This window comes from Melospiza melodia, chromosome 9 (genome assembly GCF_035770615.1).
Source record: "Melospiza melodia melodia isolate bMelMel2 chromosome 9, bMelMel2.pri, whole genome shotgun sequence".
Classification (NCBI taxonomy): Eukaryota; Metazoa; Chordata; class Aves; order Passeriformes; family Passerellidae; genus Melospiza; species Melospiza melodia.
Window position 1 is genome coordinate 14,094,295 of NC_086202.1, and position 21,298 is coordinate 14,115,592.

Below are 21,298 nucleotides of genomic sequence, written 5' to 3' on the forward strand. Positions count from 1 at the left end.
GAGAGGAGGGGGCAGTCTAGGGCAGCAGGGGGACAGGTAGCAGGCACGTGGCCCTGGGACAGGGACACACAAGGAATACAGAGCAGGAAAGGGTTTATTCTGTTGGCACTGAGTTCAACCGGCACAGTGCTGGGGGGTAGCAGGGAACACCTGGCTGTGCCAGAGCAGGCTAATTGTGCCAGCAGCGTCCACCAGCACCCAGGGAGAAGCCATGGTGACAGTGGCAGTGGAAGGAGCCATAGCTGTTGTGGCAGATATGGTCGCAGGGACCAGGCTGTGCCTGGCACTCATCTATGTCTGGGAAAGAAGGAGAAAAGGTCAGAGCTGTGCCAAGGGTTCAGGGACTGTGTGGCATGGGCAGGGCAAGGGATGGAGGAAGCATGAGGGGAGCAGCTCCAGGGCTGGATGAATGTGGGACACAAGGGCAGGTGATCCTGCCACTGCTTGGTGCCAAGGCTGCTGGGTGGCAGATGTCCTTACTCCACCAGCTCCTGCACAGCCACAGTCTGTGCATTGTGCCCCCCCAGCAGTAGGGCTGTGAGCACACCTGGACACCTCATCATCTCTGCTGCCAGGGCAGCCCCAGGTGGGCACTGCAGGTACTCACCCAGGCACCGGCTGGCAGCCGGATCGAGGGGACGGAAGCCTGGGTGGCAGAGGCAGCTGTGTGCCCCAGGGCTGTTGATGCACAGCTGGCTGCAGTTGTGCAAGCCCTGAGCACACTCGTCGATGTCTGGTGGGGATAAAGAGAGCAGTGTGGGGTTATAGCACGTAGGGGGAAAAGCAGCCCAGCCCTGTTGCTGAGGTGCAGGCAGGGCTGCTTGCTGCACCCCAGCCCCCTCAGAGCTGCACATTTCGCTGTAATCCCAGTGCAGAACTGGGCCAGGGGCACCACCACTCTCCAGCCAGGTCCCAGGGTGGGCAGAAGCACAAGCACAGCCCAGCCCTGCAGAGCTCAGCAGACCAGGTTAATAGATGGGATATAGTTTATTGGGGGATCTCTGCGAGAGGGGCTGGAAGACTGTTGGGACTAAGCAGGGTCAGACTCCAAACAGTAGGGTCAATACGTTAAAAAACAGACCAGGAGGGTCCTGCCCCTGCAGGGCTGGGAAGAGCCTCCTCTGCCAGGGCTGGGGAGGTGTTCCCGTCACTGAGGAGGGGGCAGGCGAAGCACACACGTCGCAGGCCAAACCAGCAGGCACATGGTACGGTATCGAGGCGACGGAGCAAGGAACCAGCATGGCAGGAACAGCACTGGGGCAGGGGGTGGGCGGGGAAAGGGGCACTGCCAGGCTGCCCCAGGGCTGCTTTCCCAGAGATGGCACAGGACAGCCAGGTCTGTGCCCGTCCCACTGCAGGTCACCCCACTATGTCCCAGCCGGCACTTCCAGGGTGGTTCGACGAGGACAGAAAAAGAGAGACAGGCAGAGGCCAGCCCATCCTTCCACCAAGGCTGCTCTGGCGTGTTATGGGCAGGGCTTAAAGTGCATAGAGACAAAGGCAGAGTCCGAGGACTTGAGGGAGGAGGGCACTGTGGGGGAGCCCAGGCCAGCTCCCAGCAGAGGGATAGCCCCCAAAAAAGGCCACTTGAGCTGCACAGAGAAGGAGAGAATGAACAAGAGAGAAAAAGAGAAAGGGAAGGGGAGTCAGTGGCAGATCAGTGGGAGGCACGGACAGACAGACACAGAACCAGGGTGGAGGTGGCTGGGCTGCCATCCGACAGGTTACAGGCTGTGACCTGGCCTTTGTCAGGGGTGCAACAGCATCCCAAGGTGGTGCTTTGGGGCTGATGCCAGCTGGCATGGGGGTCAGGTGTCCCAGCTATCACTCACCCACGCAAGCTGTGCCGTCCTCGTTTGGCTCAAAGCCCCGGCTGCAGCGCTTGTTGCTGCGACAGCGGTACCCGCCATAGGTGTTGATACAGAGAGGCTTCTCCCGGGGACAGATGAAGGGGAACTCCTTGCACTCATTTGTGTCTGCAAGAGGGTCCTCAGTGTGAGATGTCTAGGCAGAGGGCTTGGGGCTGCCAGCCCCTCCAGTTCCCCCGGTACACTGGATGGTCACCCCAGTGGCAGCCATGCATAAGCCATATCTCTGCCCAGGAGGCTCCCAGCATGGTCACAGCCACCCTGCTGCACCTCTGCTGCCCCTCCCATCGTTCATGGCTGCAGCACACAGCCTGCCACATGCCAGCCATGCCTCCTGCCCTAGCACATTGCTCTCGCTGTTCCCTGGGACGCCATTGTGCCCCTCTGGAGCTGTACAGGTGTCCCATTCCCAGGCCATGTGCCAGGCAGGCAGCTGTACCTGGCACAGACCCATGTGGCAGGCAGCCACCTCCCCGTCTCAGTGTCCCCCATGGGTACAGCATCCTGGGTAAAGGCACACCTGTGCTCCAGCAGCCACTCACCTACACAGCGTCCATTCTCGTGCTGGGAGAATCCCTGCCCGCACTGCATTTGGGAAGAAGCAGAGACCACTGGGATGGGGAGGAATCACCCCTGAGCAGCCACTGAGCCAGGAGAGCCCAGCCCCTTGTTTCTGTCCCCAAAGTGTCACACCCTAGACCCACACCTGGCCCTCACCTCCAGAGGGGCAGGCATGAGTGGCTCCTCCACATCCAGAGGGTAGGGGATCTCCAGGACAGAGTTGGTCTCACTGCTTGCCACAGCTCGTGACACCACACGGCCATCTGGCCAAGTCACCTCCAGGCTGCTGGCTTCATCACGCCCTGCAGGCGGGCAGCCCATCAAAGGGAGGGTCTCCAGGGTGGGCAGGGGCTGAAAGGAGGCCAGCGGGGTGGTAGGGATGGAGGGACAAAGTTCTCCCTTGCTCCCTGAGCCCAGGTCCAGGTGCTCATGCTGACAGCCCCCGCACATGGATGTACTCTGAGGGGTGTACATGGGATGACCTCGCAGTGGGCAGACACCCCTGCAGGCTTGGCTGCACCAGGGGAGAGCTAAAGGGAAGGGAAAGCCCTACTGCCTGGGCAAAGCAGCAGGCAGGGCATGGGGAAGGGGGCAGCTGCTCCTTGCAGCACAGCTGCAGTGGCTGGGCAGCCTGCCCCCAGCCTTACACAGAGCCCAGCGTACCTAGGGTGACAGGCAGGGACGATTACTGCGCAGCGGGACACCGGGGCAGCAGACACGCCCCCTGCCCTGGGGAGTGCCAGGGGAGGCTGGGGGGGAGGCAGCCCCTAGCTCACCCAGTCCAAAGTGTGCCACGGGCTCCATCTCGCAGAGGTAGCCGGAGCCGCCGTCGATGATGCGCAGGTGGGCCCCGCTGCGCCGCGTGAACAGCACCACCTTGGCCCCCCGCGCAAACGCCCCGAAGCGCGTGCGGGGGATGACCCGCAGCCAGTTGTTATTGGTGCCCTGCAAAGGGGGAGGGAGCAGAGATTGAGTTGGGAGGGATGGAAGGGATGGGTACAACACGAGGAGTCCCTGCTTGACTCACCTGGGTGCCCTTGAAAATGGAGATTGGCTGTGCCATGGACTCGCCATGGGATAGGATGAGGTCCAGCATCCCATCGCCATCAAAATCTGTCACTGCACCTCCTGCAAGGATGGAATCATGCTGTGTCTGAGGCCTGACCCCATGTTCCCCAGCACTAGACCTTGCTGCTGCTGTGGCCTTCCACTGGCAATGGGAGCACTCCCAGCCACGCAGGAACAGAAAGGGGTGATATCAGTGCAGGAGTGTGGCTGGCCACCTCTAATCAGGTGCATTGGCACCCTGGGCAGTGGAGGGGACAGGCAGTGCCTGGATGGCTGTGGGTCACAGGGAGCTGCCTGACCTCTTCCCAAATGCAGAGGCTGGCTTTGAGTAGTGGGCACCCAGGAAGGGGCACATTAAGAGTGTCTCTGTGGTACTGGAGATGGCACTGTTGTCTGGGTGTGGTGGAGGGAGAAAGCATGGGGCCATTCCTGGGTGACAGGAGCTCCAGCCTGCTGGTGGGGAGCAGGCAGATAACTCAGCCAGGCATGTGGCATCCTCAGGCAAAGAAGGTGCCAAGCAGTGCTGTGCCAGAGCAGGGTGTACCCACCAGTGCCCCGTCCCTCTGGCTCCAGTGCATCCCCTGGATTCAGCTCTTCCACTATGGGGTCTGAGTGTTCTCTGCGGATGAGCCTGCCAAGGACACACACAGGGTATGAATGCCAGCTCCTGCAGTCCTCAGAACCCTCCTGGACATGCCTATCCCCTCCTGAAGAATCATGGTAGGGGTGAAAGCCATGGTGGCTATAGGGTGTGGACTGAGGATGTGACTGTCCCCTGCCTGTTGGCACATCCCCACTCCACGCAGAGACAACAGGAGTTTCATGAGAGCTTCTGGATCTGAACTGCAGAGTAGCAACAGCATCTGTTGCATCGCTCTGGAACCTGGAGACGTCTCCAAAGGGCTCCTTGCAAAACCCTTGCCCTCTACCCACCCATGGGTGCAAACATTGGGTAGACAACCAGTTCCCATCGCCCTACACACGAGGTGAGGAGGTGCTACACAGAAGTAATAAGACTTGACCCCCGCAATTAACAGGAGCCATGAACAAGCTTCCACACAGCTGCTAATCAGCGGTGCTGGGGACCCCAGGGGCTGCTGCAGGCACGATCACAGTGGCTGGTAATGATGCCAGGAAGGGCTCAGTCACGACGCCTTTTATGAGCCGAGCCCGAGCCGTGGCACTGCTGGAGAGGAGCCCTGTGAGCCTGGCTGTGCCGCTCGGCTCCCAGTGCAGGGTGCAGGGGTGCCCGGCCCCGCCGGCTCCTACCGGAACAGGCGGTTGGCGGAGGAGCCGCGGTAAGCGATGTTGTTGAAGAAAACCTCCAGCTCCTGATCGTTGTCGAAGTCGGCTGCGATGACGGTGCGGACGGGAGACGGCATGGAGAACTTGGGGGTGGCGATGTCCTGCATGGACACAGCCTGACAATAGGCACAGGCAGCAGGACACGTGGGTCCTGCTTTGATGCCCCGGGTGCCCTCCTCGCTGTCAGGTGGGGCTCAAAGGGAACTCGGAGCGAAGGCAGCCCCGCTGGCCGAGTGGCTCCGGCCCTCACCCGGAATCGGACGCGGCCGGGAGCCCCGCTCTGCAGGTAGAGGCGGTGCGGCCCGTTCCAGTTGCCATAGACGATGTCCACTCGGCCGTCCCGGTTGAAGTCAGCCAGCGCCACACCGCGTCCGTGCTGGTAGGGGTCATCCAGCCCTGGGGAACCGCAAGGGGACAGAGGGAGACGGGAACCCCTCCCTGCCTCCTTGTCCCAGCACACCTCCCAGGATGTGCTCCATTGTCCCCAGACAGGTGCTCCACGCACAGGGTTACATCCCTGCTGCGCTGATGGATGCCCCGATCATCTCACCACTGCACAGTGGTCAATGGGGCTCTGGGTCCCCAGGGCTGTCCCCCCACTGCCCTCACCCAGTGCAGGCATAGCCACCCCCGCCCTGAAGTCCCCAGCGTCCCTGTGTCCCCCCAGCTTCCCCTACTCACCCACAGCAGCTGCCACGTCCCTGTACGTCCCATCCCCCCGGTTGTGGAAGAGGAAATTTGGGCTGTTCTCATTACCGCAGAATATGTCAGAGGCACTGTCACTCAGGATGGGGCCCACGGCCACCCCACGGCCGCCTGGGGACAGCAGCCCGGGGTGAGGGGACAGCTGCCCCACGGGAGTTTGTGCTCCCCATGTTACCTCACTGTTGCTCACACGGTGGACCCAACCCCCCCACCACCCGTCCCCTCCACTCCCCCCGCCGTGTCCCATTCTTGCCCACCTCCAATCCCTCTCATCAGGAGCTAATTGGGCCTGGCAGCCGCTCGTGTCACTCCCAACCCTAATCACTGCCATCGCCATGGTGACAACACTCCTAATTAGTGACAATTTACCGCTGGGGCACGCAGCAGTCCCCACGGTGGTGGGGCAGCACGGGGCGCAGGCGGGCTCGTTCCTCCCGGCGCCTACGTTCCCAAACCCCGCTGGCTGCCCTGTGGATGCTGTGAGCTCGGGAGGGACTACCCCCGGTGATGCTGGGCACAGGGGTCCGGCCCGGCGTGTATCCATGGTCCTGGCGCCTTTCACGGGCCGTGGGGCTGCCACTAGATGGGGCAGTCAGGCAGCCCAACGCGTGGCACGGACCTGGGGCTGCACCGCCCTGCCTCAGCCAGCTCTCCCGTTCGCCGTGCCCTGCAGCGCCCCGTACCCTCCGCAGGGCCACAGCAGCCGGGAGTACCTGTGTACTTGCTGACGCCAGCCTGGGCGGCCACATCCACCAGCACCACGACACCGCGGGCAGGGTCACTGGCAGCCACATCCATCTCAATCAGGGCATGGGGGCCCACGTTGCCGCTGGCATAGTTGGCGATGTAGATGGAGTACCTGCCGGAGCCCTGCAGCCGGCAGCACCGCCTCAGCACCCACCCACCCACGGCTCATCGCCAGGGGACCACAGGGTGCCTGCTGTGAATGCTCTTATTGCTCCGTGGGGGCAGGCACTGCTGCTGTGTGCTGAGCGAGAGCTCTGCAAAGCCCACGGCAAAAAGCATCCCAGGAGCAGGGATGTGCCCCATCGCCTCCAGGAGCTCTCTGGTCACAGTGCTGGCATGGGGCACATTATCCTCCCTCCCAGCATCCCCGGCGTGCCGGGTCCTCCCGGTTTCCACCACCCCCTTTGTCCCGGGCAGTAGCTGCACCCTGATTTAGCGATAATCATTTGGAAACAAACCGCTGGAGGAGGAGGACGAAGAAAGAGCAGGTGACAGGAACATAAATCACCTCGACAGGCACGTTTATCAGCTGGTGGCAGCCGTGTGGACAGGCATCCACAGTCCCTAGAGCTGGGGCCGTTGTGAGCCCTGACAGCCCAGGGGCAGCTGGGGGGCACCCTTGGCCAGCAGGGGATGGGACGGGCAAGGGGAGCAGGGCCCAGGACTCCACTGAAGGGGCACTGGGAGTGGGAAGGGGGCAGAGATGCCTGTCCACAGAACCCTGCTTGCTCACCGTGCGGTCCACGCAGGCAACGGAGCGGCCGGCAAAGCGGCTGGCCACGTCCCGGTTCACCTCGTCACTCAGGATGTCCTCCCAGCGCCCGTTGCGGAGCTTGAACAGCTTGTCTGTGTAGGTGGCCATGCCTGGGGAAGGGGCACAGGTCAGTGGGCTCCAGCACACCGCCTCCTCCTGAGGAGAGTGCTTTGTAGCAAGGGAGGTTTTGGAAAAGGTACCCTTTTTCCAGAGCACCCCAAATATCTGCTGTCCCTGCAGCCCCCTACAGTGCAATGGGGCTGGGCTGCTGCTGCAAGAACCCCATGACCCTTAAGGGCCACGGGAAGACACACAGAAGAATCAACTCATTAGGCTAAAATATGTCCCAATGAGGCACAGCCCTGTAGATCTTCCCCAGGAAGGCAAAAAAAAAAAAAAAAAAAAAAAAATTGAAAAAGAAATCGATTCAGTGGCAGGCACAGTCAGCGAGCTACACCATTTGTGACAGCAGCAATGGCAGATCCTGATTTAGGGACAGGTGTGCCAGCAGCCACTGCCAGCCCGGTAATTAGGAGCACTGGGAAGACAGATCTGCTGCCTGGAGGTCAGGGACACAGGGCAGAGCTGGGCTGGAGCACCAAACCAGGCAGCTCTGGGGATTCCCAGTGCCCAGCTTGGAGCATGTAAGTCTTGTTCCCATGACAGGCATGCCAGGAGTAGGGACAGCACTGGACTTGGTGCAGCAGGCACAGGAGAGCCATGAGATCAAAGGGGACAATGGCTGCAGGGCACAGCTGGGATTTACAGTGTGGGGTCCCTGTGGCAGGACAGTCGAGGGGGCAGCAGGGAATCTTCTGTCCCACTTGGGGTGCCACAAAAAGGGCAATGGGCAGCTGGAAGTGCTGACTCGGTGGCTGGCTGGGCTCAGTGTCCCACCCGTGCTGCCATCAATCAATGGAGCCACTCAAGTGAGAAATTAACTCCAGCCCGCACACGCCGAAGGTCGCGGGCGGCCACGCCGGGGCTCCCCCCGTGCCTGGGGCCCGGCTGCCGGCAGGGCTCACCAGAAAAGGCATTGTTGGTGTTGAGGAAGTAGATCTCCTCGCGGCCGTCGCCGTCGATGTCACAGGCTGTCACGCCGATGGCGTTGCCCTGCCGGTCCCGCAGGGCGTAGTACGGGGAGCCGCGCTCATCCTCCGCCACGTTCACCAGCCGCCCCTGCGCCTTGTCATACTTGAGCACCAGGTTGGGGCCGTTGTACCTGTGAGTGTAGGCAGGGTAGTGGCTTCCCGAGGACTGAGGATGGGATTAAAGCCCCTGTCTCACCCCTGGGGGGACACTGGGTGTGATACTGCGTTTTCCCCACGATGGGCACTGCAGAGACCTGCATGGTCCATGGAGGCCAAGGACCCTGCCACGCACCCCATGTCTGGCAGCACGAGTGGGGGTCAGGCAGACAGAAGTACAGGATGGGGTGCAGGTCCCTGCTTGCAGAGCTTTCCCAGGGCAAGCCAACTGCCACACAAGGCAAATCCTCTCAGCACGGAGTATCCCACTGGCTCCTCGCCCGCTCCCGCCCAACGCACCAGTAAACAAGTTATACAACGGACACCACGTCTGCTTACAAAACTCCAGCTGCCCTCTTGACTCAGCACAGCTGGCAGTGGTGGCCCAGACCCCTCCAGGGTTCCAGTCCTGCCCAAGTTTTCCTGCCTCAGTGATGTTCAGAGCAGCATAAGGGCCAGACTCTGACTGCCTGCCACCATAGTGCCTCCATCTAGCTGGATGGGATCTGTGAGGGTAAAGGTGGGCACATTCTCAGGTGGGCACACCTGTGTGTGCAAGCCTCTTCAGGGAGTGAGGATGGTGATGTGTACACAGATACCCTGCAGTAGCAGCTCACGGCAGTGCCAGCACACACACAGAGCATACACCGTGGTCTCTGCTCTTCCTGACCAGGGTTGGACCTGCTGGCAGCAGCTGCTCTGTGTCCAGCCCCACTTGGGCACTGGCAGCGCAGCACACGGCTCCCTGCTTGCCCGGCTCCTGCCGGCCCTTCCCAGCCATCACTCCAATAAAGGACTATAAAAAACCTCCAGCCAATTAACTGAATCTCCAGAGAGAGCTGAGTCCTGTCAGCAGAGCAGAGACGGCCTGGGGACACGCTGGCTGTGCACTGCAGGTGGACCCTGACTGCTGGGCAGCTGCCACCGCCCCACAGGGAAGGGACCGATGGGGGCACTCACGTGGTCCTAGACAGGCACTCGCTGGCATCCACACCCTCTGTGGGTGCACACACACACAAATTCACTGGTGGGTGCATGCAGACCTCAACTCACCCATCTGTGTGCACAACCCCCCCAGCCGGCCACAAGACCACAGAGGAGGGAGGAATTCCTGTCCCTGCTGTCACTGAGGCCTTAGGGGTGCCCCACTCACCCTGCCACCACGATCTCGAAGTCACCGTCGGCATCCAGGTCGGTGACGGCCACGCCGTAGTTGAGCTGGGTGGGGTTGCTGTCGTAGTCGGGCGGCAGGAGGCGGTGGGTGACGGCTGCAAACATGGGCTCGCTGCGCTGGGAGCCCTCGCTGAGCCAGGCCAGGGACAGCAGGCACAGCGCCAGCATCCTGGACACCTGGGAGAGACCTACAGCCCATCAGCTCGGGAGCAGACTGTGCTCCACCATGCCCAAGCAGCCCACTGTCCTTGCATGGGAGATGCTCTCTTTTCACCCCTTGCCAGAGCACCCCAGCCTGCACCACACCACCTGCCCCTTGACCCTTGGCACTGTCACTCTGGTGTCCCCATGCACAGACTGTCCTGGCACTGTTCACCCTTGGGACAAGATCACACTCCAGTGACTGGGGCTGAGGAGCAGCCCAGCCTTGGCAGCCCATCCTACTGGAGGGACTGGAGAGGCAGCAGGAGGGCTCTGGGGAGCTGACAAAGTTGGGCTCAGGCCCAGATCACTCTGCCCTAAGAAGCCACTGGCTTCCAAGGTCCTGGTAAGTCAAAATGTCAATCACTGCTCCCTTGGCAGGGTCAGAGGAGGAAGACATTCACTGGCCCAAGGAGTTTGTCTTCTGTCCCATTGGTGTTCCAGAGCTGGGGAAGTTCGCAGGGAGAACACAGGGATACTTTATCAGGTTACTCCCATGTGCCTCAGTTTCCCCATCCTGCGGGAAATGTTCCTCCCAGGGTCTCTGCAGGGTGAGCTCCTTCCAGCCTGGCCAGGGAAAGCTTCTGCACAGGGATGCAGCCATGAGGAGATGCTGGGAGGAACAGGAGACTGGGACGAGAGGCTCATTTAACCTGGACTGCGGAGGACAGCCTCTGCCAGCACTGCTGGCAAGGCTGCAGAGACTTTGGAGCTGGCTCTGACCTGGCTGTAGCACAGGTGATGAGCAAGGCGGCACTTAGGAGGGCAACCCCTCATCCCAGGCCTGGCAGTCACCTCCAGAGGGGAAGAGCCCAGAGATGAGCTGTGTGTCCCCAGGCTGTGAGCATGATCCCACATGCCTGCACTCCAGCTGGGAGAAAAAGCAGCCTGCTCCGCTCTTGCAAACCAGAAGGGTGGTTGGGGCACCTGGCCTGCAAGGGGACAATGCTGCATGTGACCGTGCCTGGGCAGGACTGCCCTCCCAGGCAGGAACAGTCCCCATGTCCAGGAGTGAATGACCCCCTGCCAGCTGACCCCAGTGCTGTTGGAGTCAGACAGCAAGCCCAGGAGTGGTGGCAGCTGGGCGGTACCACATGTGCCCAGCTTGGAGAGGGGAAGGTGCCCATTTAGGCCCCAGCAGACCCAGCAGATTGTGGAGAACTGCCTGCTGCTGCTGCCTCCTCGGGATGGGAATGGTCCCAAGGCTCTCTTGGGGGCCAGGATTCCCATGCCATAACTAGCTTCCAGGCCCACATGGCTGGGCAGGAAGGAGCTGTTCTCCAGCTGCAGAGGAAACCCTAACCCTACTGCCCACAACACCCATAGTTCTGTATTCCATTGCTCCAGCAGCCTGCTCTCCTTTCCTCTCCAGCCCCATCTGTAGCCTGCGCACAGCATCCAAGGTAGATGTGTGTGTGTCCCCAGCTCTATCCTCAGGAGAGGAACGCTCCAATTCTCTTCCTGTGATGGCCCATTACCCTGCCATGCTGAATGGAGCAGCCCTTGAGGGGCAGGAGCCTGGATCCTTCCCCATTGCAGGGGTCCCATTTAAGATACATGATGGGGACAGGGTTCATTGGGTTGTTGAGGGATGGGAAAGTCCCTGAGTGTCACCCTGCAGACAGTGAAGGAGGGGGAGCCTTTGCCACAGCCCCACTCCAGGCTTACCAAAATGAGCACAGGGGAGAGCCACTGACATTGTGGACAGATGGGTGTAGGGGTGCCACATAAGCCCCTGGCCCTGCAGAGCAGTGCTGCCTCACTCCAGGCACAGCCAGACGATGGGTGCTGTCCCCAGCTCATTGGCAGGACCCCCTGTCTTTGCCCAGCTCCCACTCCTCAGAGCCTGGACTGCTACCAGGTGCCCCCCCTGCCTCATCCAGCTGCAGCTGAAATCCCTCCAAGCTGGATGGAGCTTTTCCAGTAGGAAACAATGCTCCTGATTGGAGACAAAAGGCTTTTCCCAGTGGATCCGGTGCTTGGTGCCATGGGGAAGGGATGTCCAGCCCAGAGCCAGGCCATTTTGGGAAGGGGAAGGGAGGCAGACTTGGGCTCTGCATGTCAGATGCAGAAGGGCCTCATCATTCCCAGCATGCTTTTGATAGAACCACAGTCCCAGCATGAAGATTCACCTGGGGTTTGAGGCCATGGGGCCCTGCCTGTATGCAGGGCAGACCTCAGTCTCTCTTGTTCCAGCAGAGTCACGTCCTGGCTTGTGTCGTGGCATCTGGTGGCAAGGTCACCCCAGGGGGTTTCCGCAGTATGGCTAGTGACACGAAGCCAAGGTGCCAAGCAGGGCAGAGCCACTGGGAGGGTGCCAAGGCACCCATGCAGGGTGCAGCCAGGCAGCCCAGGGAGAGGGTGCTGGCCCCCAGGTGCAGCATGTAGGATTCATCTGAGCCCATGCATTGCTATGGCTGACAGTGCCCAGGTGGGATGGGACTGGAAAGGGACCGTGGGACAGGCAGGCGATTGGGCCCCAGACCGCTCACCACAAGTGGGGAGATGCTGTCCCCAGATGTCTTCACTGTGCACACAGGGACATGCCCGAGCCTACCTCATGGGGAAGGTGGGTGTGAGGTCCCTGTGCGGCCACCCCACTCTGCATGTCACCGTGACATTGCTCCCCTGCTCACCACGCACCCCAGTGATGTCACGCGCCACCACTGCAGCAATGTCCCGCTGTGGGCCGCAGTCACCTCCGCGACATTTCTGGACATCATGCAGCAAGGGCATCACTGCACCCCAAACGCACCCCAAAGCGGTGACAACATGGTGACATCCCAGCACCTCATGCCACCATGCTGCACGTGCCCCACTAGCATCATATTCTCATTGCTAGCACAGCCAGGCTGCCACAGCTGTACCTGCCAGGGCAGAGGACAGGCAGGAGACGTCCCACAGACCCATCAGACCCCTGTTCCACAGCAGCTGGGCTGCCCAGAGTACCAGCAGTGCCCCTCCACAGCTCCTCAAAGCCCAGTAGCCCAGACCCTGCAGTGCCTCTGCTCCAGGCAAAGCCCATGAGCCTGGGTCCTGCTGCGACGTCTGCTCGCTGCTGCGAGCCTGTCCCTCCTATGCAGGACTCCTCAGCGCTGGACCTGGCAGCCTGGGGCTCAGCCAGCAGCAGCCAATGCAGTGTGGAGATGAGCAGTCACCTTAGCCTCTGAGCTCGCCCCAGAGGGACACCAGGTCCTTGGGGGGCTCAGGCCCAGCAGCACACAGCCAGCCCCTTCCCACGCAGGCAGGTACACGGCTGGACCCCTCTGCCCACTGCCCCCGCTCCTCCACGGGCTCGGCCAAGACCAAGCACGAGTGCCGCTATAAAGAGGGGCTGTCCCTCGCTGCTCGCAGTGCTGCTGCTCCTGCCAGCGCTCTCCAGTCCCAGCACACACCGCCCATCACCGTACAGCCTCTGGAGCACGGTTCTCCCCAGCCCAGCATCCTTCCATCCCCATCCCATCCTTCTTCCCGCTCCCTCCCGCCTCCCTACCCCGCATCCCCGCCACGCCACGGGGACAGGCTACGTGCCCGCGGTCCCGCTCCGCCCTCCACCAACTTCTCCCCGGGCCGGTGACCGTGCCGGAGTTGACAGACGCCCCTCCCCGCCCCGGAGTCCCCGGGAAACTTCGCGGAGCAGCAAAACCACACGGCTACTCACGGGCCAGGGGGGCCGCCCGGCGCCCCCACGGCGGCGGGAGCGCATCCCGCACCGCCGCCTCGCCGCCCGCCGCGCCTCCGCCTCCGGTGCTCCGCTCCCGGCTCCCGACGGGCCCGGCCCGCCCGCGCGGCGCCTTAAGAACGGGCGGCGGCGGCGGCGGCGAGCGGGGCGGGGGCGCCGCTGCCAATGGGGAGCGCGGGGTGGGGCCGCCCGCAGCCAGGTCCGGCCCCGCGGTGCTGCGGGGGGGCACGGCGAGCATCGCCCCGGGCACCGGTACCGGGAGGAGGGGGCGTCCCGGGATGCCGGAGCCACGGCCGAGAGAGCTGCACGGCCACGGCGGGCAGCGTGTCCCGGCTCGCTGCGGGCGCTCCGGGGTGCTGCGTGGGGAGCCCTCGGGCCACGGCTGGGCACGGCTCCCCAGCTCCTGCAAGGGCCGCTGGCGTGATGAACCGAGCAGAGCCAGGGGCCTGACCCGGCTGGGGGCGGCGGAGGTCGGGCACAGGAGGAGGAAAGAGAGCGGAGCTGGGCACGCCCCTGGTGCAACACTATCTTGGAAGGGTAAGAGAGAACAGTTTTAAACTAAAAGAGGGGAGATCTAGATAAGATGTTAGGTGGAAATTATTCGCAATGACAATGGTGAGACACAGGAATGGGTTGCTCAGAGAAGTTTTAGGTGACACATCCCTTGAAATGTTCAAGGCCAGGTTGGATGGAAGTCCTGGGTACGTGATGTCGTAGGCAGCATCTCTGTCCATGGCAGGGGGATTGGAACTAGATGATCTTTAAGGTCCCTTCCATCCCAAACCATTCTATTGTTCTATGAATCCAACGCTCATCCACACCCCGAGGGGTCAGCACCTGCCTGTGTCATCACCCTGCACATCACCATCTCTCTCTGCAGGGGCCCCAGGGGTGGCTGTGCCATGGCAGCCAGCCTGAACTCCAAGAAAGGCCCCATCTTATGTCATGCGAGGCACTGACTTGCCCAAAAACTTGTAGCCAGTGGATGCCCCAGGCACGATGGCATTTGTGCAAGCCTGCCTTTCCCAGCCTGTTTTCCTGAGGGGCTGGGCACAGAGCTCTCTGTGTGTCTCTGGAAGCACAAAGTGGCTGTGATGGGGACTGGGACAGCACTGGCAGGGCACAAGGCTACCAGGTCACCCTAGTGTGGCACATTCACAGTGCTCACAGCACAGAGTCTGGGTCTGTGAGCACTGTGAGAGACAGCAGCAGAGACATGTTGGAAGACAGCAGGAACTCATGCCACTCTGGCTGCTTCAAGTGGCTAATCACCTCCTCTGCTAAAGCCCTTATTTCTCATTGAACATGTCTGGCTACAGCTTCTGCCTGTTGCTCCTCGTTCTTCTCTCACTGCTAGATTCGAGAGCTCTCCAGTCCCAGTGATTGTTTCCCACAAAGGTGCTTCCATACAGCCATCAAATACCCCTTTATTTCATTGCTGACGACTCCCTCTTGCAGGGTGCTTGGCTGAGCACCAGGCTTGCTGCGTGGCTGCCTGCTGCAGGGTCCTCACAGCCAGAATGTTGGCATCCAGGCACAGGGAGCCTGCTACAGGGCAATGCCATGGGGCAGGAACCACACCGGCTCTCTGCTTTTGCCATGCTGAGCCACAATGCCAAGCAAACCCAAGTGTGCCCACCCCACATGTGCAATGCCGTGCTTGTGTGCTCCTGTGAGTGCTGTGGGTGTGCTCTGCCCGCCAGTGTCCACAGCCCATGCCCGGCTGCACCCTTGCATGAGTGTGTGTGCACTCAGGGTGAGCACCCCTGCTGCCGAGCTGCTCCCTCATCCCAGCTTTGGTAACACCCGGATAATTATTTGTACAAACTGCAGGCTGGCTCCCACTGCCCTCCCCCTGACTGGCAGGTACAGCAAACACACATGCCAGCAGGCTGCCAGCTCGAGCATGCCAGGACTGTGGATGGCAGTGGGCACAGCGGCTCCCTGGGGCTCTAAACCCAGCATGCCAGCACAGGGGGGCTTGGCACTGGCCACGAGCACACGCAGGCAGGGCTGCCGGTGTGCCAGCGCAGGGCACGTGCAGCCGTGCAGCCTCGCAGCCGTGCAGCCATGCAGCCGTGCAGCTGTGCATGTGCATCGGTGTGTGCATGGCACAGGGCACGGCTGGGCACACGGTGCTATGCACACACACGTGCAGCCCCGCAGGTGCGCACGCCGTGTCCCTGGGGTGTGCTCACCCCCCGGCTCCCCGTGAGCACACACGTGCTGAGTGCCAGCAGGACACACGGGCCGAGAGCACCTTGCACACTGCAGCCCCCAGGCACTGCTGCTGGCACCCAGCAGGGTGGTTTTCCACTCCTGGGGCTGCAGGGTGTTCCCCAATAGCTGCTTTTGGAGCTCCTCAGTGCCCTTGCCATGGATGCTGCCACCTTGCCAGGATATTTCGTTGCAGTCAGCAGACGCCTTGGTACAACAACAGCCACAGCCATAAGAAACATCCTTGCACCCATTCCTGGGCCCTGTGCTGCTCTAAATGTCTCCATCCCACCCCTCTGGATGCATCCACGCTGGGGACATAATGGGGCAGGCACCTTGGGGTGTGACAGAGCTCTCTGCAAGGAGCTGCAGAGGGAAGCACGGAGCATCAGTGGAATGAGCTGGGATGCATGAGAACAGTGGCAGGGACGTTTGCAGAGCAGTGAGGTAGGGCGCAGGCGTTGGGGCACAGGGAGCCTGGCAGTGTGGTGCACGGAGAGGGTGGGATGTGCAGGGAATGGTGGCACGGAGATGGGGACAATGCACAGGAAATTAGAGCGAGCAGCAGCCAGACACGCTGCGGGGGGAAGGGAGATGCTGCGCTCCACTGAGGGCTGTGTGAAGGAGGGGGAAGGCTCATCTGCTGAGCTGGGGCCAGCATGATACCAGCCACCTCTTTGCACATCTGGGACCTCCCTTTCCCATCCCCAGGACTAATATGTCCCAGTTTCCCCTGGCCCTTGCTCCTGGGGCCCCATCCATGCCAACCCAGCTCCCAGGGAATGGGAACCCTCCTAAAGCCAGCAGTCCTAATTCTTGGTGACCCTCTGCCTGGTGGCTCATCTGCCACCCCAGGCTCTCCCTGGGGAGAAGGCAGCAGGAAGGTGGGGACCAGTCTGCCCCGTGCTTGCATTGCAGTGGGCAGAAGGGTGGCACAGGGTACTGCCAAGCAGAGTAAGCCTGTGTGGTGGCAGTGCCAGATGACCCCCATGACTCTTGCAGGGACAGTACTGCTCTGGGAGCAGGATGGGAGTCCACCTAGGATCAGGGACAGGAATCCACCCAGGATCAGCTGGATTCATAGAGCACTCATCCAGCAAATGTCCTCCAGCAAATTTCAGATGGTGCAATACAAACAGGGTGCAGGTGAGCACAGGAATGCTGACTGAAGGCACTAACCTCCAGGATACTTCACTGGAGCCATCATTCCCCTTTCTAGAGCATTATGAGGGCCAGACACCTGCACACAGCGTGCTGGGTGCACAGCACACACACACACACACACACACACACACACACACACACACACACTGTCAGCACACTCACGAGCACCTACATGCACACACACAACAGTCTGTGAGCATCCACCCCCTCTGCCTGTGTGAGCACTCAGTGTGCCACCCAAATGTGGGTGCAGACCATGCACACACACACACCTGCACTCACACGTGCATGCAGTGATGTGCAAACATCCCATCATATACCCCTGCTGCTTTTTGACACAAGGAGAGGGCTCACACTGCCATCACAACACGCTGTGCGTCCCTTGGCTGCCAAGTCAATGCTGGCTCTTGCCTGGCACTGCTTTTTTCTCTGGAGGGGCTGTGCTGGGACATCCCTGCTCCGAGGGTCTAATTTCCACTGTAAATGTATTCATGGATAATTTATCCCCAGTTGTTCCTGTGCTAATGTTGTCTTTTAGCTGAAATAGCTCACCTCCTCCCTGGCGTTTACCCTGCTGATGTATTTATAGTGAGCACTCCATTTCCCCACAGCCTGCGCTGTGCTGGGCACGAGTCGCTGTCCTCCCTTCACGGGTCTCCTGGGCTCTGCCTCTCTGGCAGCCCCATGGTACCTCTGCTCCTCTTCCAGGCTGATTCCAGCACAGGCAGGTCCCTTGGGCCCAGGCAGGCATGAAAGCAAGTGCCCAGTCCTGCCAGAAATGCCTTCCTGGTTCCTCCTAGGATTGCTTTGCCTCTCCCATGTCTGCGTGCCCATTGTGTGGTGGCTCACGGTGATGGACTCCCATGCTCAGATGGCCACTTGCTTGATCCCTCTTGTCCCTGCTGTCCCCTCCCTGCCATTGTCCCACAGTGTCTGATCTCCTGTCTTGCCCACAGACCTCCTTTCTCTCTGGTCTGCACCCCAGACCATCACACTGCTCCCGTGTGCCCTGGACACCTTTCAGCGTGGGGTCTCTTTGTGCCACGGCTGGCAGTGAACTGGTGACCGTCTCCCATCCCAGTGGCTCCCTGTGAGCTTCTTCCCCCAGCACCCCTCCCCAGTCCCCTCCTGCTGCCAGCAGGAATCCCTCTCAGGTGCTCCCTGGGCACGGCAAACCATGGGAAGGCATTACCATCACCAAAGTCAGGTTAACCCCCAAATTTGTTTAATCTGGTCTCCTTCCAGTTTAATCCAATCCTGTTCCTCACAGGTTTCCCACATCCTTGGCGGCAGCAGCAGGGTGTGAATGCTGGATCCCAGGCACTGCTCACCCAGGGGGTCTCCAGGGGTGCCTTGCCCCTGCCCTGGGACCCCCAGCCCTGCAGCTCTCTCACAGCCCAGCCCCTGTCTCTGCACAGCCTCCCTGGACCCCTCACGGTCCCCAGCCTCTCCTGTCACCGTGCACAGTGCCCCCGGGTCCCCGCTTGGACTCTTCCTGTCGCCGGGACATCATTAGAAATGTTAATTATTTATTATCACTAAAAGCCCTTTTTGCTGCATTGCTGTTCTCTGCCTATCTCTCTGCCCCGTGCTGCCTGTAACCGGATCCGCCTGTGCTTGCCTCCTGCTCGCAGTCCCTGTCCCTGCTTCCCTCCTACCTGCTGGGACACAGCGTGGGGGAGTCAGAGCCTTCCACCACCCCCTGCAGGACGGGGCCCTATGGGACGAGCTGGACTTGTCCCCGTGGGATCCCAGAGCCATGTCTGGTGTGGAGATGCACCAGTAGCAGTGCCCAGCCTGGGGACTGTCCTGTCCCATGCCAGGAGAGGGGACAGGAAGACAGAGGAAAGACCTGGCTGGGGCTGTGATGGAGTGAAGAACCATTAGCTCTTCTCAGCCAAGGACAATTTTGTCCCTCCCCAGAAGCACTGGGATGGGGCTCCCTGGCCAAGGGACATCAGCAGGGTGGAGGCATCAGACTGTGCTCAGCCCTCCCAGACAGCATCCCTGGCTGGGAAAGAGCAAACAGGCTGAGGGGGAACTGGGGTGCTGCTTGCAGCCAGCTGGGGCTGGCAGGAAACACTTGGGGCAGCCAGCTGCTTCAGAGAAGCCGTGCAGCTGCAAGGAGGCAGGGGAATACCCAGCCTGCACGGCTCAGCCTCCTCTGCCAGGACTCCTGAAAGATTTATCAGCTCCAAGTGGATCCCATTGATGAATCAATTAAAGCTTATCAAAAGCAGTGGAGTTCCTTCCCATGGGGCAGGGCTGGCACTGGATGCAGCAGCTCTGCCACAGCCAGCGCTGGGTGAGATTGGGAGTTGCTTCAGGTTGAAACATCCCTGAACACTGCTGCGCAGAAATCACCTCCTGGCAGCATTGTGCCTACCAGAGCCAGCCAGGGCACTCTGGTACCTTCTAGGGACTGGCAGAGCGGGCTGTGGCAGTGCTGATGGGAGCCAACTGGAGTCAACATAAAACCTGGATCCATCACAAGAGGCCTCCCCCTTGTATTCCCCCCTCTCCAAAAGGAGCCAGGCTATCCAGGCTATCCAGGTTAGCAAGCTCCCCAGCCCCGGTGCTGTCACCCCTGTGCTGCAGGGTCCTGCTCAGTGCTGGAGAGCCAGGCAACAGCGAAGGAGGCTGCAGCGGCAGCTGTGGGAGAGACGCTGGGGATGGCTCCCACGGGAGCGCAGGGAGGAGCACCCAGGCCGCTCCTGGAGCAGTATTGATTCCTGCAGCACAAGCGCTGCCTCCTGTGCCTATTCATTGTCGATGTGCGGGAGAACCAGGAGCAGGAGAGCGCGGCTCCCCCTGCACAGCAGCCCACAGCGCTCGGGCCGCGCCGATTCCCTGCCCGCAGCGCCCTGCCCTGCACTGCACAGCGCCGTCACAGCCGCCGAGCCCCAGGGGCTGTGTGCGATAATGCAAAGCAGATCCGAACCACCCCAGCCCCGAGCTCTCTGCAGTCCCCTCCCCACAGGCTGAGCTCCTTCCCTGGCCAGGCACGGGAGAGGGACCCAGGGCTGGGGTGCTCTGCCTGCCCCTGGAGCTGACAGCCGATTCCCCTGTTGTTCCTGCACACGTCTTGCGGTTCCCCAGAGCTTTTCTCTGCCAGAAGCACTCTGTAAGCATTTGCTCTGCAGCAATAAATCAGAGGGATGCTCACACGAGCACGGGCCAGCCCTGTGCTCCCTGGGACCAGGGCGCTGCAAGGTGCTCGAGGCAATGCTCAGCCCCAGAAGGTGGTTCATTCATTCCCTGTCTGCCCACAGCTTGGTGGGGCTCCAGGTAGCAGTTCTCTGAACTGCTTGGGTTGTCTGGGTCCTTTAGGACTAGAGCAGAGCAACCAGGGACCCCTCTACGCCCATGTGTGGACCCAGAGCGTCCCCAGGACTGGCTGGGGTCTGACATGGATGCAACAGCCTTGGTTGTGGACAAGGTGGTTCCCTGTCCCCGGACCATGCCTGGTATGCCTGGTTGTCCATGTTCCTCCTGCTCAAACCCTGGCAAGGAGCCAGGGAGGAGCAGCCCTGCCCTGCCCCCTCTGAGACCTCCAGAGCATGTTGAGCCCGCAAGTTCTCAGCTCCTCGAGAGTCCCGGGAGTCACAGGAATTGGCAGGCTCTCTGGGGGCTGGGAAGAGGCTCCAGGCTCACAGAGAAAGGAGGTCAGGGAGAGCTGAGGTTGCCCCATGCTGTCCTTTCCATTCCAAGGGCCAGGGCTCAAGCCAGTCGATGCTGTGCAAACAGGAGCTGTATGCAGAGCTCACTTGAGATCAGCCCCCGATCTGGGGCTGCCAACAGCTCCGTTCTCTCCTGCACTGCTCCTTTCAGCCTGTGCCTCCCCATGGCCCCAGCTGATGCAGCTGCAGATAAACAGACAAGGAGAGCCAGGCAGCAGCTCCTGGCTTGCTGTGCCGTCCCCTGGGAGGCACAGACATGGCAGCTTTAGATCAAGACTCTTCAGAAGCAAGAACAATCCCAGCTATCAGCAGAGAGTGGCTGCTGGTTCCCGGCATTCACTCCGCTGGGTACACAGCATGGACAGTGGGTTTTGGACCGAGGTACTGGGACCACTGATGGGATACTGGAGCTCCCACCAGCATGGCCGGGCTGGGGGCAGAGCAGGCAGCAACAGGTGACCCCTGTCCCAAAACTGGGAGCAGTGGGAGCCCAGTGCCACCCTGCTCTATGCAGAACTAAGAGCCACTCAGCCTTTAGGGAGTGGGATTTCCATGCCTGGCAAGACTCCCAGGACCCCTCAGACCACTCTAGCCCAGGAGAAGCTGAGCCATAGTCAAGCCAAACCCTACAGTACTATTCTGGGGTAGCTCAGGGACCAGTTCAGGTGGGATGCCCTGACCCATTTGCCCTTTCCTGGGGAGCATAGGGGTGTTAGTGGCACAGTGGGTCTCTGTCCACATGGGTGGCAATCTGGAGGGTACACAGTGTCCTTTGAGGGAAGCAGAAGCACAGACACAGTGGCTGAGGCTGGAGAGGACATGAGATTCTGTTTCTAGTGGACAAAAAGAAGGGGGTCCTTCTGCAGCCCACACCTTGCAGTGCTTGGACTGTTTTACGGCTGCCATGGAAACTGCTGTGGAGCATC

General features: G+C 61.0%; 1 protein-coding gene across 4 annotated transcripts; it reads right to left on the reverse strand.

Annotated features, from left to right (window-relative positions):
- Positions 1–76: 76 nt before the first annotated feature.
- On the reverse strand, positions 77–13,355 carry CRTAC1 (cartilage acidic protein 1). Of its 4 annotated transcripts, XM_063163398.1 has the most exons (16): positions 13,291–13,355; positions 9,409–9,605; positions 8,034–8,230; positions 6,988–7,118; positions 6,221–6,377; positions 5,484–5,618; positions 5,053–5,198; positions 4,767–4,903; positions 4,046–4,128; positions 3,457–3,557; positions 3,206–3,374; positions 2,586–2,731; positions 2,411–2,453; positions 1,833–1,976; positions 608–733; positions 77–297 (listed from the first exon to the last, which is right to left on the reverse strand). In XM_063163398.1, exons 1-16 carry the CDS (start codon positions 13,333–13,335, stop codon positions 170–172), a joined length of 2,085 nt encoding a protein of 694 aa, XP_063019468.1. In that variant the 5' UTR covers positions 13,336–13,355; the 3' UTR covers positions 77–169. The 4 variants fall into 4 exon arrangements, with proteins under 4 accessions (XP_063019468.1, XP_063019470.1, XP_063019469.1 ...); XM_063163400.1 differs by lacking the exon at positions 2,411–2,453; XM_063163399.1 differs by lacking the exons at positions 77–297; positions 608–733 and adding an exon at positions 969–1,592.
- Between the last annotated feature and the right edge of the window lie 7,943 nt (positions 13,356–21,298).

What these genes read in the sequence shown, in the direction of transcription:
- CRTAC1 (XM_063163398.1), bottom strand. Translation starts at nt 13,335, where the DNA reads ATGCGCTCCCGCCGCCGTGGGGGCGCCGGGCGGCCCCCCTGGCCC. An exon ending in CCATTTTCAAGGGCACCCAG is followed by an intron (nt 3,375 to 3,456) that starts GTGAGTCAAGCA and finishes CCCCCTTTGCAG; the next exon opens with GGCACCAATAACAACTGGCT. An exon ending in GGCTGCCAGCCGGTGCCTGG is followed by an intron (nt 298 to 607) that starts GTGAGTACCTGC and finishes CTTCTTTCCCAG; the next exon opens with ACATAGATGAGTGCCAGGCA.